Source organism: Talpa europaea, assembly GCF_964194135.1.
Source record: "Talpa europaea genome assembly, chromosome: 12".
Taxonomy (NCBI): domain Eukaryota; kingdom Metazoa; phylum Chordata; class Mammalia; order Eulipotyphla; family Talpidae; genus Talpa; species Talpa europaea.
In genome coordinates, this window is record NC_140079.1 from 51,248,314 (window position 1) to 51,273,152 (window position 24,839).

A 24,839-nucleotide genomic window follows, 5' to 3' on the forward strand; every position below is an offset into this window, starting at 1 on the left:
TATGTGGAGAAGTCCTGGAATCTGAATACAGAATACTGGAATCAGCAATAAAAATATTGCTGATAATTCATGCTCATTTCATTGTTGCCTTTTACAACAGAGAAATAAATTAGGAGTGACATGTAGGTGTAAATATGTAGTCTTCTAAAATTTTATAATTATTATTAGATTGGTTTTCTGAGGACATTTTTTGAATTGTATACTCATTCTTTCATATTTTTTCCTGCTTAATTTTCTGTTAACAGCTAACAATGCAGTGGATTTTACAACAGTGAAATTCCTACTTCAAGATTCTAAAAGTTTGTTACATGCTTTCAGTACTAGGTCAAATTATGATGGTATTCTTCCACAGGCCTTTGTTCAAGTAAACAAACTACTTCAAACATTTACAGAGGTAAGATACCTTTGGAATGCCATTTAGAGTAGCAAATCATATACATTCTAAATGTGTATTTAGCAGACATAAGGTAAAATATATTTTAATTCTAACTTATTCTAACTTACCAAAGGCATTAAGTAAATATTAAATGAATTAAATGGAGAGTAAGTGGTTCTTATTACAACTGACAAAACACACATTCCTTTATGGAAGCAGTGTCATAGCAGTAACTGGGATTTTATATTATTCATTTATAAAATAAAGGTATAGAAAAAAACTTAGCTTTGTTGTTTGACATGTCATTTTCCAATGTCACACCATGAATCAAAATACTTAGGAAATATTTTCAAACATGCAGATGACAAATCCCTTTCAAACCTTATTATATCAGATTTATGGCAGTGGTGCCCAGTAATGTTATTGTTTCACTTTATATTTTGAAATAATTTCAATTGAAAGTTATTTTAAAACTTTCAAAAAAGGTACAAGAGTAGTACAAGGAATTCCAATTTGTATCTGGGAAATACCCAAAGTTCACATTTAATCATATTTGCTTTATTTTTTTCCCTGTCTACCTGTCCATCTGCCTGTAACATCCACATTTTTTTTCTGAACTATGTAAGACTATATTACAGATATGTTGCCCACTACCCTGAAATGATTCCATATATATTTCCTAAAATATAGGATATATTATATAACTATTATAATTAATGTGGAAATTAAAATTGATATAATACAATTATTTAACCTTGCAGACATTGTTTATACTTTACCAATTGACCTATCAGGTCTCCTCATGTGATTTTTATGCAGTCATTCCAGTACTGCAGTACTAATGCCTCATTGTGCCTTTTATATTAACGATGGAAGTTTTATCTGTGGTTAATACTTGAATGAAAGGATAAAATTATATTAAACTTAGTTGTAGTTGATGAGGAAAGAATTACTTGCATAAGGGAGTATCTTGTGGAGTAAAAGTATCTTTTAATACAACTTATAGAAAATATTTGATAATTCTTGAAAAAGGATTATAAGGGGTGAAATGATTATAAGGGGTGAAATGTTATAAGGGGTGAAATTATCTTTTGTCTTAATATTGGTAGTTGTTTTTTCCTATGGCAAGTGTGACTTTTAGATCTGTTGGCAGGAGAGAATGGGCTTAGGAATTTAGGCGATTGCATAATGGATATTGTACTTGAATCTCGTGAGGAAAAATGTATTATCCTTTCCATCACAGAACTGAGTCCTAAACAAATCTTTAGTGAAATAACACACTGAACAAAATGAAAAGTTTAGCATTCTCACAGGTTTAGCAGTCTTTCAATAAAGATTGACGTAAAAAAATATGTGGGAGGGGTTGAGATAAGAGTAATAATGAATGTGGAGGGTTCGGATATTTCATTAGTTGGAAACATTTAAATATAATGTTCTTTGTTGGATAATGGTCTACCCGCTATATGTTGCTCACTGAATATTAAAAAATATTAAATTGTTATGTAGTAAATTATTGACTCCTGGATCGTAGTATTCTTGTTGATACATGAAAGAGATTCATGAAGACTAGGAAAGAATTTAGTATCCTCGTTAGTGCTTTTCTCTCAACACTTGCCATTATTGTGATTTCTTGAAACAATCTATGATATTTCCACAATTATAACTTTGAGATGTTGCTCCTTTATTTTCATGTAGAAATAATTCATTGTCTGAATCAACCAAGAATGTTGAGAGTTAGCTTGGGCTTTTAAATACACTTTCAGTAGGAGTTGTTATCTAGATTGCATTAGATTTGATGTGAGACCTGAATATATAGGTCATATCTCAGTAACTTAAACAACAAAAAGAAATAGATTTTATCTCCAGGGGTTGGGTATCTAAACACGCTAACTATTAAAAAAAAAAAAAAAAAGCCCCTTAATCTTAATTTACCAAGTACAGAGAATCTGAAAAAGAGAGAGAATCATTTTTCCTTTGCTTCCAAAAAGGCTTTTGAGAAATCAAATTGGAAAGATAACTAGAATTATCATTTTCCAGATTTTCATATAAATGTGGTAGGGATAGGAAAACTATAATTTATGTTTTCCTTTTACAAGCCTTCCAGTCACCAAAAATATAAAACTTATCCCTCCCTGCCAAGACTGTAGCATAATTAAAATCAGTTTTGTTAATAAATTTTAGATGTATGACCCTCAGGATCTCCATCCTGACTAGTGTTTTTTTCCTCTAGTTATTTAACCTTTTGAGTTTTTATTTTTAATTTTTGGTTTTATAAAATAAAAAAAATAAAATTTTAAATAATAGTTGTAAAGCACTTAGTCCTTAGCACATGGTAAGTACTATATAAATATTTGATAAAGAATTCCATTTACATAGTTGAGGAAAAGAGGTATTAAGGTAAATTCTAGTCTTCATTTCAAATGCATATGATGCTTTAAAAGCTTTCTCAGAATAGAATGTCTTTCTATCCTTGTGTATTTATTATGTTTATAATCAATATAAACTGGCAAAAACAGGAAGGATACTTAAAACACATTTTTCTAGATTTTATGAGTACCCTAAATTTCTGTTGTTTGTACTATATTATTTTCAGAGACATCTAGGTTAAAAAAATCTTGGGGTCTCCCTCACTCTCTGGATCTAGTCTTTGGTCAAGTCTTTTAAAATATTTCTTGCGTTCATTTTAATTTTTGTTTTTATTCAGCTGCCTTTAATAACCTAATTCAAGTTCTGAGGATTCCTCTCCTGGATTATGTCAGTAGTTTTCTAACCAGTCTTCTGTACAGTTTGTCTTTAAGCATGTCAGCACATAAGTTAGATACCTTTGTTGTGTCATGGTGCCCACAGCATAAAATTTAAATTCTATCCTGATCTTTTTTTCTTGGCAAACCTTTGCATATTTTTTTCTTTTTACTGAAATCTAAAGTGCTGGGAGACTCACCTGTACCAATTTATCATTGTATGTTAGGTAACTCCTGCATAGTTCAAAACCATATGTGTAGAAGTGTTCAAATAGTAGTCTTAATGGACAGTAACATGTCAGCTAAGAAAGGTCATTATAGTAAACAGATTGGAAATGTTTGATATAAATAGAAAAGAAAAATATTTTTTCTAGCTCTAACTTTTTTTCTGGGACTATTCCGTACATAATCAAGAATAGTCAGCACTTCCCAGAGAGGTAGAATGTTTGTAAGTGCAATTGACTTTGTTTCTCTCACTTCTACTGGTTGCATTTTATGTAATTTTTTATCTCACCAGGTCAAGGCAAAACTTAAGCAAAATCCTTCAGGAAATATAGCTGGTAAAAAGCAGGAAGATACTTCTTCAATGAAGTCTAATAACCAAGAAATCACCATTTTCTCAGCTTCTCATCTCCCGCAGCCCAAGAGGCATCAAGAAATCTGGTCTATCCTAGAGAATGTTTGGAATACAATATATCAGAACAGGTACTCAGTTTCCCAGAATTTTTTAATTTTAGGGTTTCTCATTATTACTATCATTCATTGAATAGTTAATGTTTGGGTTGTGAGTTTAACATATTAGATTTTCTTATTGAAGACCTTTGTGAAATTGCTGCCTAAGAAACAATGATGCTTACATGGGGGAGCACATCAGAATTACTGGAGTATTCTACAAATATTTATGCTTAGGCTCTATCCCCAGCAATTCTGATTTACTTTGGCTGAGATAAAGCAGAGATAATGGTTTAAAATATATATCTCTTGTTGATTCAGATGTGAATCTTTTTTTAATATTTTATTTATGCATTTATGTATGTATGTATTTATATATTTTACATCATTGTTTATTTTTCTACAATGTATGCTTTCTTCTTTTAGGTGTATTCCCAATAAAATTCCCACCACCCATTCACCTGTGAACCATCACCATAGTCCCTTGTGCTTTTCCCTTCTGTTTTGATCCCTCTGCCTCCCCATCCCTTGCAGAATGTCTCTGATTTATAGTTGCCTGCCATTTTTTAAAATTTATTATAATTGTTATTTTTTTATCCTGATCCCTTATTTGGTTCCCCTATATTCCTCCTCTAAGTGAAACCATCCAATATTTTTCTATTTCCTTCTGGCTTATTTCACTGAGCATTCTCCCTTCTAGCTCCATCCATGTTGTTGTGAATGGCATGAGTTTATCTTTTTTGATTGCTCAGTAGTACTCGATGGTGTATGTATACCACATCTTCTTGATCCAGTCATATGTTTTTGGGTTGTTTCCATATCTTACCTATTGGAAACAGTGCTGCAATAAACATAGAGATGCAGATATCCTTTTGAATTAATGTTTTTGTATCCTTTGTATAGATTCCTAGGAGTGGAATTGCTGGGTTATGTGGTAGCTCCATTTTTAGTATTTTAAGGAACCTCCACACAGCTTTCCATAGTGGTTGGACCAGTTTGCTCTCCCCCCAGCAGTGTAGGAGAGTTCCTTTTCCTCCACATCCTTGCCATCATTTGTTGTTGCCTGTTTTTTTAATGTGTGCCATTCTCACTGGTGTAAGGTGGTATCTCATTTTGGTTTTGATTTACATTTCCCTGATTATAAGTGATGTTAAACATTTTTTCATAACCTCGTAGCCATTTGCGTTTCCTCTTTGGCGAAGTATCTTTTCAGTGTCTTCTGCCCATTTTTTAAGTGGATTGTTTACTTCATTTTGTTTGTTTAGTGTGACCTCTTTGTAGATCATTATGATCAGTTCCTTTTAAGTTGTATTGTGTGCAGAAATTTTCTCCCAATCAGTAGGGTATCTCTTTGTTTTGGTTAGTGTCTCTTTTGCTGTACAGAAACTTTTTAGGTTGATGTAATCCCAGTTGTATGTTTATCCGTCATGGTCTCTGCTTTGGGAGATGTGTCTTTAAAGATGTTACTGAGAAGTATGCGTGTAGTATTTTGCTTATATTTTCTTCTATATATTTTGTGCTTTTAGATCTTATTTTCAATTCTTTTATCCATTTTAGTTGGTTTTTGTGCATGATGTGAGATAGTAGTTTAGCTGCATTCTTTTGCATGTATCAATATAGTTTTCCCAGCACCATTTATTGAACAAACTGTCCTTGCTCCATTGCATATTCTTTGCTCCTTTGCCAAAGATTAGTTGTCTATAATTATGTGCATTTATTTCTGTTTTTGTTCCAGTACCATATTGTTTTAATTATTACTATCAGTATAGATTGTTTTAATTATTACTATCAGTATACTATGCAGTATAGTTTGAAATCAGGGTGTGTGATACCTCCATTCTCCTTTTTAGTCAGGAGAACTTTGGCTATTTGAGGTTTTTTTGTGGCTCCATATGAATGTCAATATTCTATTTCATTGAAGAATGTCATTGAAATTTTTATCGGAATAGCATTGAATCTGTAAATTGCTTTTGGTAGGATGGCCTTTTTGATAATGTTAATTCTTTCTTTCCATGAGCAAGAGATATCCTTCCATTTCTTTGTGTCTTCTTCTTTGAACAATGTGTTATAGTTTTCTTTGTATAGGTCCTTCACCTCTTTTCTTAGGTTTGATCTCACATATTTGATTTTTTTTTCAATTATAAAAGGGATGGTTTTCTTAATTTCTTCTTCAGATTGATTGATTACATATAGAAGGGCTACTACTGATTTTCATGTGTTGGTTTTGTATCCTACTGCTTTACAAAACTGGCCCATAAGTTTGATTAGTTTTTCTGTAGAGTTTTTAGGATCCTCTATATTATTATATCATCTGCAAATAGTGATAGTTTTACTTCTTCTTTCCCTTTTTGGATTACTTGTATCTTTCTCTTATTTTGCTCTTGCTAGGACTTCAAGTATTATATTGAAAAGAAGTGGTGAGAGTGGACATCCTTGCCTTGTTCCAGATCTTAAGGGAAAGACTTTCAGCTTTTCACTGTTGAGGATAATATTGGCTGTAGGTTTGTCATACATGGCTTTTATCAGGTTAAGGTGTTTTCCTTCTATCCCAAGAATTTCAAGGGCCTTCATCCTAAAAAGATGTTGAACTTTTTTGAATGCTTTCTCAGCATCTATTGACATGATCATATGGTTTTTATTTTACTTTTTGTTGATATGTTGGATTACATTAATTGATTTTCAGATGTTAAACCATCCTTGTGTCCCTGGAATAAATCCTGCATGTTCATGGTGTATTATCTTTTTGATGCATTGTTGGATTCTGTTGGCTAGGATTTTGTTGAGCATTTTTTTGTTTTAAAGATTTATTTATTTATAGGGCCTCCCCTGGTGGCGCAGGCGGTTGAGCGCCGCGCTGTGAAGCTGTCCACAGTCTCTGCAGTGCAGGTTGGATCCCAACCAGCTGTGGAGTACCCACATGGCGCGGCAGATCTCTCCTGTCTCTCCCACTGTTCCCCCAGCAGTGTATTTTGTCAGTCTGCCTGTTCTGTTCCCCACTCTGTCTCTGGTAAATTCTCTCACCATCCCGCGCATCTGGCCTGTAGCCTGGTTCTTGTATAAATAAATATATTTTTTTAAAAAGATTTTTTTTAAAGATTTATTTATTTATGCATATAAGAACTGGGGTACAAGGCAGAGGTGTGGGGGGGTGAGAGGATTCACCAGAGACAGACTGGGGAACAGAACCGGTAGATTGACTGAAATACACTAACAAGGGGAGCAGCGAGGTAGTCAGGAGAGGTTGCTGCACCATGTGGGTCAGCTCCCTGGCCAGGGATCGAACTTGTGCTACAGTGGCTGTTGATAGCTTCATAGGTTGTGTCTTAACTAACCCCTTGTGCCACCAGGGAGGTCCCCTAAGTCTTTCTTCTTAAAGGTCAAAGGAAAGTATTTTTGGGAAGTTTGTACTAAAAGCAGCTCAACAGAGAAGTACACCCCATTCTGCCTGCAAGCATCTTTTTGCCAGGCAGAGATATTCTTCTATGGTCATATTTTTGGATTCTGGAGGTTGACTTACTTTCTGTGGTGTATTTTTCCCAAAAGGACCTTTTGATCACTGTATTTTTCTTTGTTTCTATTGTTTGCCTTTGGCTTTGCTCTATTCGTAGTGCCCCATTACCATTGGTGCTGGTGGGCATGACTTCTGATTTCTCTTGCTGAGGCATGGATGTGTATGCCTGGTATCTGAGCTGCTGTGGCAAATCGTGCATCTACAGTAGTCTAGTATCCAGAATCTACTGTCAACTCAGAACTTAGCAACAAAAGGTCAACCTGATTTAAAAGAAAGAAAGAAATAAGCAAAGGACTTGAATAGTCCTTTGGAAAATCATCTCTCCAAAGAAGATTACATGTGGCCAACAGGCACAGGAAAAATTGTTCCATGCCATTTGTTATTAGGGAAATGAAGATCAAAACCATAATCAGATGCCTCTTCATATTCACTATTGATGGTCATAAAAAAAAAAAAATAGAGAAAATCACAGATGTTGGTGACAATGTGGAGAAACTGGAACTTTCATATATTCCTTCTAAGAATGTAAAATTGAGATGCCACAATGGAAAATAGTGTCATTGTTCCTCAGTAAGCTAAACATTAAACATGTAATCACTATGTGACTCAACAATTCCACTCTTAGATATACATGTGCTAAAAGAAAAACTTGCAAATGAATGTTATTATTACAGTTAGTAATACAGTTATATTATGTTAATATTACAGTATTTACAATACTGTAAGTAGAAGCAATCCAATGACCATCAACAGATAACTGTATAAATGAAATATATAACCACAAAAAAAAGTTCACAAAATGGAATATTCCATTCATAAACTGGAATTTTTCAATTATAAGAAGGACTGAAGTATCAAAATGCTACAGTATGGATGAATTTTGAAAACATACTAAATCAGAGAATCTAGACACAAAGGTTACATGTTATGATTCCATTTATTTGAATGTCCACAATAGGCAAATCTATAAAGACTGAAAGATCAGTGATTACCAGAAACTGAGGTAATGAAGGATTGGTGAGTGACTCCTTAACGGAGGCAGGATTTCCTTTTGGAGGGATGAAAATGTTCTGAAACTAGATAGTGGTAACAGTTGCACAAACTTGTAAATAGACTAAATCCTACATTTTAAGATGGTTAAAATAGTGAATTTCATGTTCGATATATTTTACCACAATTACAAAATGCTTTGGAAAGTATTATAAAATAGGGGAGAGAATTCACTTGAATGCTGTTTTCTGAAGCTAACCATACATAACCAAAACTAACATAGTTAACATATTTATATTCATCTTTGTATTTGGGCAGATACCTTAGTTTCTTAAGATTGCCATAACAAATTACAACAAATTAGGTGTTTTAAAATAAGGGAAATTTATTCACTCCTAGTTCTGGAGGCTGGAAATCTGAATGGTGTCTGCAAGTTTGCTTCCTTTTGGAAATTCTGAGAGTCTATTCTGGTACTCTCTCTAAGCTTCTAATAGTTGCCAGCAAATCCCAAGATGTGTCGCTCCAATCTCTGCCTCTGTCCTCACTTAGGGTGATGCCCACCTAGTACGTATGGCCTCATTTTAACTGGGTTAATTATAGTAGCCAAAGACCACTTTTTCAAATAGGTCTCATTCTGAAGTTCTGGGTGAACTTGAATTTTAGAAGATGACTAAAAATACTTGGTTTTATGTTATGTAAGTAAATTTTGCATACCATTTTTTATTTCATAGATGGCATAAGCATCATTTGAATAGTTGTTTGGTATTTCATCAAGTGACTTAATTCACAGTTAATGCTTTTTATATTGTTGAATATTTTGGTGGCTACTGATTATTTCTATATTGTGAATAATTATTAATTTGACGCAGATTTCTAAAATTAGAATTAATAAAGTATGTGAGTATTACAGCTTCCATTTTCAGTAAACAATCTGATGTCTAATTCTTTATATTTATGTACGGAGTACTGTCTATACCTATATTTGAATGCAGATTGATAGTATTACTTCTCTTCCTTCATGGTCTCTCAGAATGAAATATCATTCACACCACTTGCAGTGTTATTTTAGAGTAGACCTGTGTAGTTTTTTATGTAGATCCTTTGTGTGAATGGCAACCTTGATGTTCACAACTCACTGTCCTTTATTTCTAGCTTATGAGGTATGAATTAAAATTGCTGCTTTATTTTATCCACCAGAAATGGAAATACTTGAATTACAATAAGTACAAATTGTAATTTATGAGTGTATCTTTCCTTTTTCTCTGTTTAGCACGGATGTCTTTCAAAGATTGGGCTCAAATTCAGCTCTTACTTTTTCAAAAATAGCCTCATTTGAAGAAGCATTTATATATCTTCAAAAACTAATGGCAGCTGTGAAGGATATTCTTGAAGGAATTCAGAGGTAAGCACAAATTAATTTTTAAGGTCTCATTTATTTTCTCTTCTGGGGTTATCGAGGTTTTTCAGAGTTGCTGGGAGGCTTCCAGCAAGTGTTATAAACTAATGGGTTTTAGATTGAATTCTTTTTTTTTTTTTAAAGATTTATTTATTTATTTATACAAGCACTGGGTACAGTCAGAAGCGTGGAAGGGTGAGAGAATTCACCAGAGCCAGAGTGGGGAACAGAACAGGCAGATTGACGAAGAAGTACACTGCTGAGGGGAGCAGCGGGCGGCAGGAGAGGTCTGCACGCCATGTGGGACCCTCGCCAGCGGCCAGGGATCGAACCAGTGCTGCAAAGGCTGTGGGCAGCTTCGCAGCCCAGCGCTCAACTGCTGCGCACCAGGGGAGGCCCTTAGATTGAATTCTTCCCCCTCTCTTACAAAAAAAAAAATCCTTTTCTAGTTTTGGTCCACAAAATATTTCCAGTTTTTAGAAGACAGTATACCAGATTGTAAGCTTTATGAGGAACTTTATTTTCTTTATAGTGTCACTGTATTACCTTGAACAGTGTCTGCCTGACACATAGTCGACATTCAGGGATTACTGTTGAATATGTTAAGCTGTCACTATCTTTTTAAAACAAAGTAATGTTAATATTGTTAATGTCATTGAGTTGTTCCAATACAGTTTTCCAGCACTGCAAACATAAAAGTTTAAGAAGCTATAGTGTTAATGCTTGGAGACTTACACATACTTGATTATTTTAAGTATTTGTAAAACACAGAACAAACATGCCCCAGAATGCTATAGAATGTACTGTATAACATGCTTATTGCATGAAGTCACATGTTTCTTCTTGTGGCATGTGAAAGGGGCTAATTCTAAACTTAATCTTACCTTCTTTTGTCTTTAAACCAGAATTGCTAGTCAAGTACCTTGATAATAGAAGAATACTGTTCTTTATCAATCAAAACACTACAACAAAATTGATTTGATGTTAGTATGTCCAAGTTTGCGGAACTTGGATTTTCAAAACAACAGTATAGTTTTTTATCCTTTTTTTCTTTAAGGGTTTTGGAAATAACCTTATTGTTAATGCACAAAGCTTTTGTACCTCTTGTTGGATCATCATCAGCTAAATGATTCCTAGAGCCAAAAATTACCAAACTGTTAAGCCACCCTTAAGTTATAATGAATTGAAGAGGTGACTGATTCTAGGGCAAGTTAAATGTTATCTCTAAATGCAAAAGTCCAAACCCTCTCCCCTTATTTTTTATTTATGGCATTATTAAATAAGAATAGCTCTAAGAAGGAGAAATACTCAATTCTGAATTTTAACTATGTAAAAAGTGTTGCACTCTAGGTTGCTTTAAAGCCATGTTTGACAATACCCCTTTGACAGAAAGTAAGGATATCGATCTGTATTCAGTCACTCAGCAAACACTGAGCATCATACTAGGCTCTGGGAAATCAAAGGTAAATAAGATGCAGCCCCTGACTCCAAAGAGCTCTAGAAAGAGTGTAAACGGTCATGTTAAGCAGACAACTATGATAAAGGTACTAATATCTTAAGAGGGACATATACAGTATAGGCAGGGGGTATTTGACACAAAATGAGGCTGGATTCAGGTTGAAAGGAAATATAAACTACACAAAGCAATTTCCACTTTATTCAATAGGCTAGTATCTCACATATTCAGAACCATTAATTATGAGCTCTGATACGAGCATTTCTGGTCCAGTACTGCATATTATACCGCCCTTTTAGAAGATCACTGTATATCATTAGCATATTAATGGACTTCATATAAGTTTTTGCTATAGAGAAACCTTTTTAAATTAAATTTAGGAGCTTTAAACTTACTGATATCAGTGTCCTCTGCCCCCGAGATTCTGATGTAATTGGTGTGAAAGAATGCCTAATATCAGGATTTTGAAACTTTCTCAGAAAATTATAATGTAGAGGCAAGGAGGAGAACCACCAGCCAATATGCTGAGCCAGTGCTTCTCAAAGTATGGTCACAGAACCAGCATCGTCATCACCACTTAGACCTTGTTAAAAATGCAGATTATTAATCCCACTGAATCCAAAATTCTGCCGTTATGGGCCGGCAGTCTGTGCTCGCCAGGTGAACTGTGAGCGGTAAAGGTGAGCATCACTGACTTAAGTGGTTCTCAGCTCTGGTGGCCAATTATAACCATCATCTGGGAGCTTTAACTAGAGAACAGTCGCTGACCTGGGCCTTATCCCAAACCTATGAAATCTCAATTTCTGAGAGCGGGTCCTGGACATACCCATCTTTACAAACTCCCCCCGTGATTCTCATGTGAACCAGGGTTGAGAAGGTTTAGCACACTCTGCTCACATAAGCTGAATCTAGAAATAAGTACTTGAATTTTAAGGCTGATCCAATTTTCTTATTTTTGTCTGTGAGGACATATAACTCCAGAAGATATTAAGCACTCTGCCACTTTTTAGCGTGTGAACTGGGACGAATTGTCTTTGAGCCTCAGTCTTTATCTGTAAAACAAACAATACCTTCCCAGAGCAATTCCCAAAGTTAATGTGCTTTCAAAGTCAGCTGTTAGTATTGCTAACCAAATTGGTCATTCTCAAATAAGTTCTACTAAGTTGTTGGGGAATATGTTGGGGAATGTGATCTCAGACTTAACCAAAATCACAATATCTGTAGATATTTTATACAACAGGGAAGTTATATTTTTAACAAACTTTCCAGAGGATTTGGATGCAGGCGTTGAGGGACATATTTGAGCAAATCTAACCTCCTTGCTAGTTCAAGAACTTGAACTACCAGTAGAGGGCAATGTGAATAAAAAGTTTGTTCATTTCCACATTCTCTAACCAACAGGAAACTACTAAAATTGCAACATGATTTGTTTGTCCTTCACACAATAGGCATTTAAGTCAAAATGTAATCAAAGTTAATAATTACACTGTGTTGTCAGGTGTACATGTGGTCTTAAAATCCTTTAAGAGAATCTTATTAAATTGAAGTAAGTTGAATTAAATTATTTTTGACTGGGTGGGTGGGATTTTAAATACTTTGAAAAATGCACTCAACTTTGCAGTTGTCTAAGCTATGGTTGTGTAAGTGCTGTCTAAGCCACAGTTTCTTTCCTTATTAAATGAGAAACATGATGCTTTTTTCAGAGGAATAAGTCAGATGGTGTTTGTGAAAATACCTTTTAAGCTTTTGACATATTTGTGTGTTGGTCTTTTTTTCTCCTTCAAGCTGATACATTAAATTTGAAGTGTTTAAAAATGTGAACTCTATTAAGATTAAACGTCATTGTGGTTAGTTCAGATGAAAAATATTGGTACTGTTGTCTGTTGTCCATATAGTTATTAATTGGAGCAAAATTTCTAACTTTGCAAAAGTTTAAAAAAAGGTTAGGAATATCACTATGTTCATATGCTCTGTCCACTTCCTTTTTGGGTGAGAGAGGGAATTTTTTTTTTTTTTAAGATTTATTTATTTATGCATACAAGAGCTGGGGCACAGGCCAGAGGTGTGGGGGTGAGAGGATTCACCAGAGACAGAGTGGGGAACAGAACAGGCAGACTGAGCGGACGAGACAGGAGAGGTCTGCTGCGCCATGTGGATTGTTCTTTGGCCGGTTGGGGGATCAAACTCGTGCTGCAGAGGCTGAGGACAGCTTCACAGGTTGTGTCTTAACCCCTTGTGCCCTGAGAGAGGGAATTTAATTGGCTTATTTGTTTTTGGTTTAGGAATTACCTCTCTCCATCTCATCTCTCCTTTTATTATAGGATTAAATTGAACACTTTTGTTGATGGTTTCCTTATCTTAACACTGGAGAACCAGAGACAATACTCCACAGTAGACACAACATATGTTAAGGCTTTTTTTTTTTTTTCAGGTCAATGCTGTTTAGTCTAATTTTATACTTTGGTAACTTTTATTTAGCTTGATCTGATTACTCTCAGGATCACAAAAACCTTTCTCTTAGTATATAAAGATGATGAGTCGAGTTGAAAACTAAAGTAAGGAAAGCTCTATTTGTATGTTAATCAAAAACCACAGATGTCTACTTGTGTTCTGGACTTAGCTGGCATCTCTGCAGAGGTCAATGTGATCTAACTCAGGCATGCTGTAAATGTGTGAAACTTTAACTTGAAAGCTAATGCTGAAAACAAAGCACTTTAAGTATGTTTTTGTGTCTTTGAAGTGGATGATGGCTGCCTGGTTTAGCAGCGGAGGAGGGCACAGGGTGGGAAATTACAGTCTGCCTAGATTCTATAATCATAGTTATGTGTTTCATCTTTGCGGAATAAAGTTGAAATAATATTTAAAACATTTTTTAATCCAAATTATATAACTGAATCATGCCTAAGTATATATAGTCATTTTATCACTTGGTTTAGCATGCATCTGTGTCAATTCCATGACCTCGAGCTTTGGATAAAGTATTTGAAATCATGAATGCTTTCTCAGTGTCATAATTTGAATCATGTGGGGGTTGGGAGAAGGAATTGCTAAACCTTACAAATAACACATTTCCTTAATGGGAGGGGGAATGCTTTTATATGACAAGATATTTCTTATGTATAGATAACCTGCTTTTTCCTTGCTGTCACATTGGCTTGGCTGTATTTAAATGCAGCAATAAATGAGTGCTAACTGGAACAGTTGGACATGACCATATTCTACGTAGCATTGTGCCCAATCATCAGATATGATTTTGGAAAATGAGACTTCTGCTTGGATTTAGGAAAGTACTTCAATAATGCTCAGGACTAGTAACCTCTGTTACATTGGTATGGCTTTGGTTTGAAACACATTATAGAGCTGCTGTTCTACAACACAATTATAGTCAGCTTGAGATTTTTTTGTATGTTGTTTACATGTACTTTTATTAAGCTCTAAAAAATGAAATTTCTTATTAGTCTTTTACTCCATTTAAATATAAGAGCAAAATATATACTGCTAAGATCTTACATGACTCCTGGAAAAAGGAATTCTGCAGTCACAGCTTTTTAGATCCATGAATGATTCTGCTGCTTCGAAGACTGGAGTTTGCATTTGAGAGCCTGTCTTAATAATGGAGTACTGTGTACTTGGATGGCTAACCTTTGAGGTTTTAGAAACGGTTTTGGAAACAGTCATCCTTCAGTTGACACAAAAATAACATCTATAGGCTGTTTTGTTGATTAAGCTAATGCTTGAAACAAAAGGTTTTATTGCGGTAGTAAACAGATCTTAAGTGACTTTTCATCATTTCAACTCATTGCAGTATGCCAGATGTTCAGCCCTAGATAAAATTTTTCCTTATCTAGACTGGAAAAAGGTTTATTGGTGTGTAGGTCCATCCTACATTTTTTGAGGCTAATCAGACTTCAACCACTCCCCCTCCCCATTGGACATCCTGCCTAGACTCCAACTCCTACCTGTTCATGGAGAAGGAACGTAGACTCTACCTATTTATAGGAGGAATGTCAGTGTAACATTGTAGGAAGAATTTTGTTGTAGGGGTGATTTTGTTGTGTGACTGCCTTGGAAAACACGGTGTGACACAGTGTGCTCTCTGGCCATACTGTATATCCCTTCCACTAACAAAACGTACTGATATACTCTTCCCAAACCCCTAAATCTCATCTCTTTCTGCATTAGCTTAAAGTCCAGGATCGCTTCATTTAAATCATGTTCAGTTGTCTCTAAAAAAAAAGTTTATTTTTTACGAGTCTTACATGGACAAAAAAAATCACAACCATTTATTTCATTAAAGTATACCCCTCTCTGCTTTGAGTTCCCTATGAAGCTGCTGTCCGAAGTGCCCGTAAGATTTTGAAAAGTCCTGTTGTTTAATAGAATGTGTGAGACATATCCTTAAAGGTCCTTCTGACTGTCTGAAAGATTCTCCAGGTCTCTCTGAGGTCTCAACAAAAGGTTTTACAAGTAATGTTGTTTTCATCTTTAAACTTTGTTTTCCTGCCTTAGTTGTTAATAGTAAGTATTTGAATAGTACTTATGACCTAAGATAATTTTGATTGTTACTTAGGAACTTTGATATACTCAGGGACATGAGACATTGGGAGAATGTACAAAACCACATAGACGATGACCTCGACTGGGAATGGATTATTTTTCATCAACATTATAACGAAATGACACTATTTGAGGACTTGCTATACAGGGTGTTGTGTAACCATCTTGACCATCCATCTCTATAACTTTTTTATCTGTCTAACTGAAACTCTAATCCTGTTATACAGTAACTTCCCATTTTCCCTGTTCCTAGTCCCAGGCAGCTGTTTTATGTCTCTATGATTTGAACTACTCTTAAGTTTATATACAAAAGAATTGAAAACAGTTTCTCAGAGATACTTACATACATATGTTCATGGTATTATTCACATAGGTAAAGTGTGGAAGCGATCCAGTGTCCATCAATACATGGATAAGCAAAATATAGTATATACACAGAGTGGAATATTTCCCAGCCTTTAAAAAGAGGGAAATTCTGAGACATGGAAGAATCTGAAGACTTTTTGCTCAATGAATAAGCTATGTGATTACATTTAAACTTTGCTTAATTTCATATTCCCAAAGACTTTTAAACGTTGTATTAATATAAAAGTTTGTCATTTTGCCAGCAGAGAACATAAGTTATTCAGTTTTGTGGGATGTAAATTATGATTTATAAATATTGAAGAACATGCTCTCTCCATTGAATTTCTAGAATTAGATAATAAATTTGAATATTCTAGGCTATTTTCTTTTTTCCTGTGTCTGTTGCTTTTTTTTTTTTCTAAATAGAGGAAAAGTTTCATTTAAATTTTTATAGTCATAGCTTAAAAATTAGTCAATTTTAATGCATCATTAGATTTTTATATTTTAGTCATTATTTTATTAAGTTGTGCCTCCTTTTTAAAAATTTGGGTGGCATGGTTTTTTTCCTAAAGAGATGCATTAATATTTCTAATATTGAATTAGATGAAGTTTAATTCAGATTAACATATTGCTTAGGTTAATTCTAATTGCTCCTAATAAAAAACTGAAGTGCTTATGTGATTTAGCCAGGACTTCAAGTAAGTAGGAAACAAAAGGTTTCATTACAGTAGTAAACTGTATTCTGTATTCTGTTACTGATTTCCTTTGTCACTTTGAGAAAGATACAAGTACAAAGATTTTGTTTTCAGACATACAGAAAATAGGTTGCTCCAGAAGCATTTGATAAAAGGCAAATTAAGGAGAGTTTTTTTCCTTACATATAAAATTCTGTAAACTATTTTAAAAGAACTTTATTTGATTTGATTTCATATATAATGGCATGAAGATGGTGGTGGTTATTTTTATTACTGGAAAAAGCATGGACTCTGGGGTCAGTAGCAAGAGATGAAACATCTACCACCACTCTGTAATCTTTGGCAGGTTTTTAGAACTGGACCCTTGGTTTCTACATCTGAAAACTGGTGATTACAATAGCTCATATTTATTGACTTTGAGCGATGTGTTATATTAGACATGTTAAATACATTATTTTATTTGCTTTGTATAATAACATTAGATGGTAAGGTTATTCTCATTTCACAGTTAAGGAACTTGGGGATACAGAAAAGTAAGGACCTTGTTCAAGGTCACATAACTTAAGAATGTTGAAAAAGATTGGAGATTATATTTATAAAGCAATGTCAGACTTTAAGTGTTCAATAAGACATCATGTATCATTGATGTGCAAGGAAAGAAAGAAAAGTGCATTCAGATTAGACTTGGTTTTATAACTAACCTAAGCAACAGATTAACTCCTATTTCAGACTTCTATTCCCCAATTTGATTCTACAATTCTAGAGTGAAAATTCAGGATCATGAGATCATTTGAATATAGGCAAACGTATCTTATAATTTTCTTTTATATTCCATATTTGTTAGCATAATATACCTCTGAGCAAATAGTGTGCATTTAATAAATACTTAGCGTTATGAAGTTCTCTTGGAAGCACAGATGTAGATAGATTTATAGTAAAGAATGGCCATTTTCTGAAAAGTATTTTATTTCCTGTAAAGGCTAATTCTTTTATTCTATTCTTTTAAAAAGTTCCCATTGAAGGGTAATTTTAGTACTTTCATTCTAAGAGTCTTTTGTCTTCATTCTGGTGGAAGAAAAAAAGAGAGAAAGCTATGGAGAAGGCTGACCTCTCAAGAATTTTTTGTGGGAGCAATTACTAAGGCATGAAAGTCCATAAATCATTTTTCTGCATTTTATTTTTTGTGTATTATTTTCAACAAGCTGTACTTCCAGTTAGTAAAAGTTTGCAGTTTTTTTTTTTTTTCCTATACCAGGCCAAATTCCATTCTTACAAACTCAGGGTTATTAGAAAATAGTAAAATCTAAATTCAACTCTAAATCCAGCGTATTTTAACACTGTCTAGTGTATTTGGTGCTCAGTTTTCCTAAAAAACATTAATTAAAAATAACATTTTATGACATCCCATGATGTATGTATCTTGCTCTTTAAAAAAATAACTTTTCTATTCTGGTTATAGCAGTAGTTGATCTGTGAATGATGCCGAGATGCTGATAAATCTTTCTTCATTAGATCATAATTCTGTGATATTTGTGCCAGTCAATCAGGTATCATATTTGGAGCAAATGACTTTCCCTAGAAACTTAAAATTCCTGTGCTTCATCACAGGAAGGACTGGTAAACATGTTTGTTTACAAGTAGCAATTGAAAAGTGGTAAGAAGAGGGCCTCCCTGGTGGCGCAGCGGTTGAGCGCTGGGTTGCAAAGCTGCCCGCGGCCTCTGCGGCGCCAGTTTGATCCCCGGCTGCTCCCCGGCTGCTCCCCGGCTGCTCCCCGGCTGCTCCCCGGCTGCTCCCCGGCTGCTCCCCGGCTGCTCCCGGCTGCTCCCCGGCCACCAGAGGAGGGTCCCACATAGCGCGCAGACCTCTCCTGCCGCCCACTGCTCCCCTCAGCAGTGTACTTCTGTCCTTCTGCCTGCTCTGCTCCCCGCTCTGGCTCTGGTGAATTCTCTCACCCTCCCGCGCTTCTGACTGTACCCAGTGCTTGTATAAACAAACGAATGAATGAATAAAATACATGCCTCTTTAAAAAAAAAAAGAAAAAGAAAAGTGGTAAGAAGAGACTATCAAATGGACTCATTTTTCTTCATTATTTCCTGTGCTTGGTCAAGATTTTTGTCATTCATTTGCTCTTTGGAACTGTGATACTTTGGTCTGCAGTGGATCTTTGTCTTTTTGCCTGCTGATGTATCCAAGGGTCTGGAATAGTGCTTGACCTATAGTACATCTCAAATATTCCTCGAATGAGAGATAAAAAAATCTCTTGTTCTGATCTGCATGTCTTTAGTATACATCTTACTAAGAAAATACAACTACTACCCACTAATTTGCCTCATCTACTGGATTAATTAACAGTACCTCAGTAAAACCAGGTTGGAAGTCTTAAATTTTCAGTGCTTCCCTCCCCCCCCCCATTGGAAACCTTGGAAGATGTTAATCACTTCTTTCTTTATTACTTTAAATATGACTTGATGCTATAGGTGACTGGTTTAGCTAAAACCAATTTTTTTGCCAAGTATTTCAGAACAGAAAAAGTTAATTTTGTTCTCCAGTGAAAGTCACTCTTTGGTGATTATCAGGTTGAAGTTTATAAGACTGTAATATAAAACATCTTGTTTCATCTAATTTTCTTACCCTCTTATATGAGCAGTTTGAATTATTTCAGAAGCTATTCAAAGGAATAGGTGTAAATTATTCCACATTGCTGATAGCTTGTTTGCACTAGGTCACAGTTAGAATATTATTTTTTATTCATTGCCTTTCTGAAGAATTGGTTAATTTATTTTAGATAGCTTTCTTTAGTTCTCAAATTATTAATCAAATTATTTCCTTAGTATATTATTCTCCATCTTTTGGCAGGGTGAGGGGGGTGGTTAGCAGAATGTACTTTAAATTTACTTGTCGGGGGAAAACATTTTCCATGAAATTAGCATTCTTGTGCAGAATTTCATGTATTTCAAAGATACAATGTATGTGTCTCTTCCAAGATAGTATAACACCTTTAGAAATTAAAGTATACCCTGAAAAATTATTTTTTATAAAAGGTCTCCCACAATTCTAATAAATTAAGCCAGCTACTTTAAATATCTAAATGTTAATGACTAAAGTCTAACAATATCAAACATTGGCAAACATTAGTTTTGTAACTAAAGGCACTTGGAATTTAAGAATTGATGTGGATTGATTTCTCATAGTTAGCTCTGTGGCTTGAGCTATAGATGATGATAATAGTGTTATTGTTACTCTGTACTTTGCATATATGTACACATACAGTGCTTTCTGCATAGCAAGCACTGTCAGAAAGATTTTGCTTATAGTAACTCATTTAATTTTCAAAGTACTCCTGTGCTGTAAGGATTAATGTCATCTTCATTTAGCAGATAAGAAAAAGAAGTTGACACACCCAAGTTTACACAGCTAGACAGACCCAGGCAGACATTGCTCATAACTATTATACCATAATGATGGAATTGCTTTCCTTTTTCTTTTTTCAAAAAAATCCTTTATACCAAAGGTATTAAAAAGTACTTAGTATAAAAAATGAGAATACTTTACTGCTAAGGGAAATATGTCTTCCCCTTTCCTTCTTGTTTCCATTTGTTGTTTTTGTTATTTTGTAGTTTTTTTCCAGTATTTATGAATCAGTGTCATTTCCAATGTGTGTCATTTCCAGTAGTGTTTTCTAATGCTTTTTCAACTAGGCCATTAAACAAGCAGGCTGCTAGTTCAAACAGTGTTATTTGAGTTCAGTCACAAAATCTTTTGTTAGGATTTCTTGTGTCTGGTAGTTAGTTAATCATTGTCTGGACTAACTGAACATTTCGGGGGGAAATCTTCAATCTTATCTGTAGCTTAAATGGTACAGGATGTGAGTGCACTTCACATTTCTATCTTACTTTTGAACACTCTGTATCACTGTAATTGAAAATGTGAACTATAATTTAACATAGGTTTTTTGTGATTGTTGATGAATGATAATATAAGAAACATAAATAAGCAAAATGTTTTTACAAATTATTCTTTGTTGAATTAAAGCTCATGGTTTGATAATTTTTAATTGATAAGTAAAAACCAAAATGGTTGTAATCATTTTAATAAGCTTTTATACTATAACTCACAGTATGGGTATATTTTGGAGGAAAGTTTTAAGGTTTTGTTTTTTTTTTTTTTTTAAATCATTTATTTTCCCTTTTTTTTTGTTTTTTTTTTTTTTTTTTTTAGGATTCTGGCCCCAAACAGTAAATACCAAGATGTTGAGACCCTCTATAACTTCCTTATCAAGTATGAGGTATGAGAAATACTTTAAAATATGTATCATATGTCCCTATAAACAAGTTTTAATATAAACAAATATGGTAGGAAGCTTTCTAAGATGGAATGGAATGCTATTTAATTCAAAGTTTGCCAATGACAATATTCAGTTTTTTTCTTTCTTTCACTAAGCAAAAACATACATTTGAATCCTATAAATAAGCATTTTATCCAATACAGAATTGTTTCTCATCTGGGTGCCATTGGCTAGGTCATTTCTTTATTGTGTGGAGTATCTCAGATATTTAACATTCCTGCCTCTGGTAATGTCCCTGTTATAGCCCTGTTACTGCTTCTAGTAATAGTAACTAGGGAGTCATTGTGACAACTGAAATATCCCACCACTCCACCCAAATTACATATCCACATGGCCTGTAGGAAGGGAGGACCACCTCTGGTTGAGAACCACTGATTACTGAAAAGGAAAGCTGTAATTTAGTTTCCTCTATAGCAGCAGCTTAGATCCTGGAGTTAGAGCTGTGGTGAAGCTCCTGTATATTTTGTAAATTAACCTGTGTGTACAGGCTCCTCCTCATTGCTGATCCAAGAAAGTATTCTTTTGGGCTTCACTTTTGTTTGCCTAAAGTTGTTTTCCTATGCTCCTGTATAGTTCTTTTCAGTTGTACACATACATGTTTCATTTTTGAAATGCTCCAGCCGAAGGAATGTGGCTTATGTCCAGGTTTCACATTTCTTATGGAGATAAAACTTGTGTAAATGTGTTCCTTCACTTTCATTCCTGGTTAGCCCATCATTCAGTGTTTTGTATGCCACATCTTAAGAACCTAGCCATCATACTTTGCAGATCAATCTCAGAAGGTTGTAGGACTGATGCCAGTAAGGAATTATGTTATCTCTAGTCACAGACCCCATAGTTATTGGGGTATGTCCATATTTGACTGGATTTGCAGTGGTTTCAGTAGTGTGCTGCAGTTTTTTGAGTTATTTAAGAGAACTGGTAAAACAGATTTGGACTACATGTCCCAATGTTACACTATACTTTAACCATTGCCATAATGACTTAACTTTTGACTTGGTTGGACATGCTCAAGCTCAAAGTGTGAAAAGCCACCTTCCTGCCATCAGTGACATTGCCTGTCTGGTGGCTCGTGCAGACCATGAAAGGCTGTTAGAATCAAAAAAAGAACTTGATTCACTCATGACAGATTCACCATTGCTAAAGTGGCTATACTGGTTGCTGGGAATAAGATCTACAGACCTACGGCCATCAGTAGAGCGACTACTAGAGATGTTTGACTTATATGGTCAGACAACAGTTTCTCTCTGAAAGAGCAAAATCCTGACCCGTAGAAGTTTCCATGTGTACTGTTCTCAAAAGACAAAGTGACAGAGAAGTCTTGGCAGACTGGTGCAATACATTCACACCAACACACGTCAGTTTTGGGTCTCAATATTCAGGCCCACTCAGACATTTGATGACTCACCATGCATACTTAAATTCAGTAGATTTTTGTTGGTTAGAAGGGTATATTTTTATTTTTTTAAAGTTTTATTTATTTGTGCATACAAGAGCTGGGGTATAGGCTAAAGAGGTGTGTGGGTGAGAGGGTTCCCCAGAGACAGACTGGGTAGCAGAGCAGGCAGATCTACTAAAATTCAATGCTGAGGGGAGCAGCGAGCGAGGCAGGAGAGGTCTGCTGCACTATGTGGGTCACCTCCCTGCCTGGGGATAGAACTCATGCTGCAGTGGCTGCTGATAGTTTCATAGTGCTGAGACTTCAGAACCCTTGTGTAACCAGGAAAGCCCAGAAAGGTGTGTTTATTTATATTACTAATATTACATCAACCTAATTTGAATGAGACTTGAAAATTAATTTAAAGAAGTTTGAATATGACAGTGTTAACTTTCTAATTCCATAGAAATAATTCCTGTTTGTAGTTTATAATTTGATATTACCCCCATTGCCAATTATAAAAAGCTGCTTTCCAGAATTATACCTGATGTACTTTTTTAACAACCTGAAACTACAAGAATCAGCCATCTTTAAATGCTCATCATGTTAAGTTTTTTATGGACTTCTTTGGAATTAGCTTTTAAATTTTCGATTATATGTCCACCTGTCTTAAGGGTACAGTTAATAATTATCTTAATTGATGATTGCATGATGCCTGACAGTTTTTGATTTCTAATGCATACGTCATGCAATAAAACAAACTAACGTTTGGCAGAAAAAAAACAAGAAACAAGAAACAAAACCTAGTGACTAAGAACACAACAGTGTGAGGTCAAAGTGCCTGTGTTCAAATGTTGTATCTGCCACTGATTAACTGTAGCTTTTACAAGAGTTATTTAATTCTCTTTGTCTCAGTTTCTTCATCTGTACAATTGGAATAACGTCAGTTGATAAATTATAGGTATTCTTGAAGACTAAATAAATATATAAAATGTTCCTAACAGTACCAGACACAGAGTATGTGCTTAATAAGTGTTGCCTATGTTAAAGGAAAGAATGGCATTTATGTGCACTTTTTAAAAATCAGCCTTGCTATTGTGTAACTATATTACAGGATTGTTAAAAGGATTTCCTCTTTTAGGTGATTTGTTTAATTACTCATAATACTTTCTGATTTCAAATTGAGTCATTAATTCCAATAATAAAAACATTTGTGGAAACAAGTTAAAAATCACACATCCTGGAAAATGCTGAAGCATAGTCTTTTTTGGGTTTAGTGCTTCCTGTTGCTGAGCACAGTAGGAGAAAATGCCTAACTTGCCATTTATAAAAATATGTGGATCTGATTCTTAGATTTTTAAAATCATTTTTCTAATCAGAATTTTCTACAAAGTCCAGTTTTGGATATCAACACTGGCATGTTGAGGCTGTGTGAAAATATGGGCAGAAAATATAAAGATGTAGGAACTGGACTGGTCAATAGCTGAGCATGTATCATTAAATGTATTATATATATAATATTGTACATAAAATGTATGTAAATATGAAATCCTAAATTTAAGCAAGAATTTAGAATTATATACATTGAAAATGTTATATTTTAAAACTATGTTTTTCACCTTCAGTGAATGAAAATTTTCTATACAAATAAAGTGAATTTCGATTGAAAATATTAAAGGCAGTGTTGGAAGTTTTGCAGATTCACAATACCCTCTAGACTCCATTGATGATTTTCATGATATGAGTCTTCAGAATAGTTCAAATTAAATCAGGATAGGATTCTCCCCCACCAAAAAAGTACATAATGGCTAATACTTTATGCATTTTAAAATATATATATAATAGTCTAATTTAGTTTTCCTTCACTAATTCAAAACTTCTGCAAATTTAGTCCTATGCTTTTTATTATATTATCTGATAAAAATAATTTTCCTCTACAGACTTCTAGATCCTTCCCTGAATATATGTGTGTGTGTGTGTGTGTGTGTGTGTGTGTGTGTGTGTGGACGATAGATCTTGCCACACAGTTTATAATCTTAGTATTTAAATGAAAATTAAGGTTATTCATTAATAACTTCCTGAACTCTCAGCCATCGTATTAAAATGTTGGAGTTCAATGTTTAATTTTTCTTTCAGCTTGAATTATTGCTTGTGTTCAGGATATAAACAAATTATGGCTGTTTCCACTTAAAGTAGTTTGCCCCCATTAAACTAAATCTACTCCCCCATTAAACTAAATCTACTCCAGATCTTTAAGTATTGAGTGATTTTACTTTTACTTACAATGTATTTACTTTTCCTAGAAAATAAATATTGAATATGTGCATTACCAGTCTTTTAATAGGATAGGCTAGTTGAACTACGACTTAATAAAAG

At 34.4% G+C, this 24,839-nt stretch overlaps 1 protein-coding gene across 1 annotated transcript in view; it reads left to right on the top strand.

The window, feature by feature from the left end:
* Positions 1-24,839, top strand: part of SWT1 (SWT1 RNA endoribonuclease homolog) — a gene marked incomplete at both ends in the record, with an annotated part of 72,079 nt that overhangs the window by 39,678 nt on the left and 7,562 nt on the right. Inside the window, 4 exons of the mRNA XM_084250348.1 lie at positions 246-394; positions 3,635-3,822; positions 9,561-9,692; positions 20,959-21,025. Coding sequence (XP_084106474.1) covers positions 246-394; positions 3,635-3,822; positions 9,561-9,692; positions 20,959-21,025 — 536 coding nt within the window. The remainder of the gene's footprint in view (positions 1-245; positions 395-3,634; positions 3,823-9,560; positions 9,693-20,958; positions 21,026-24,839) is intronic.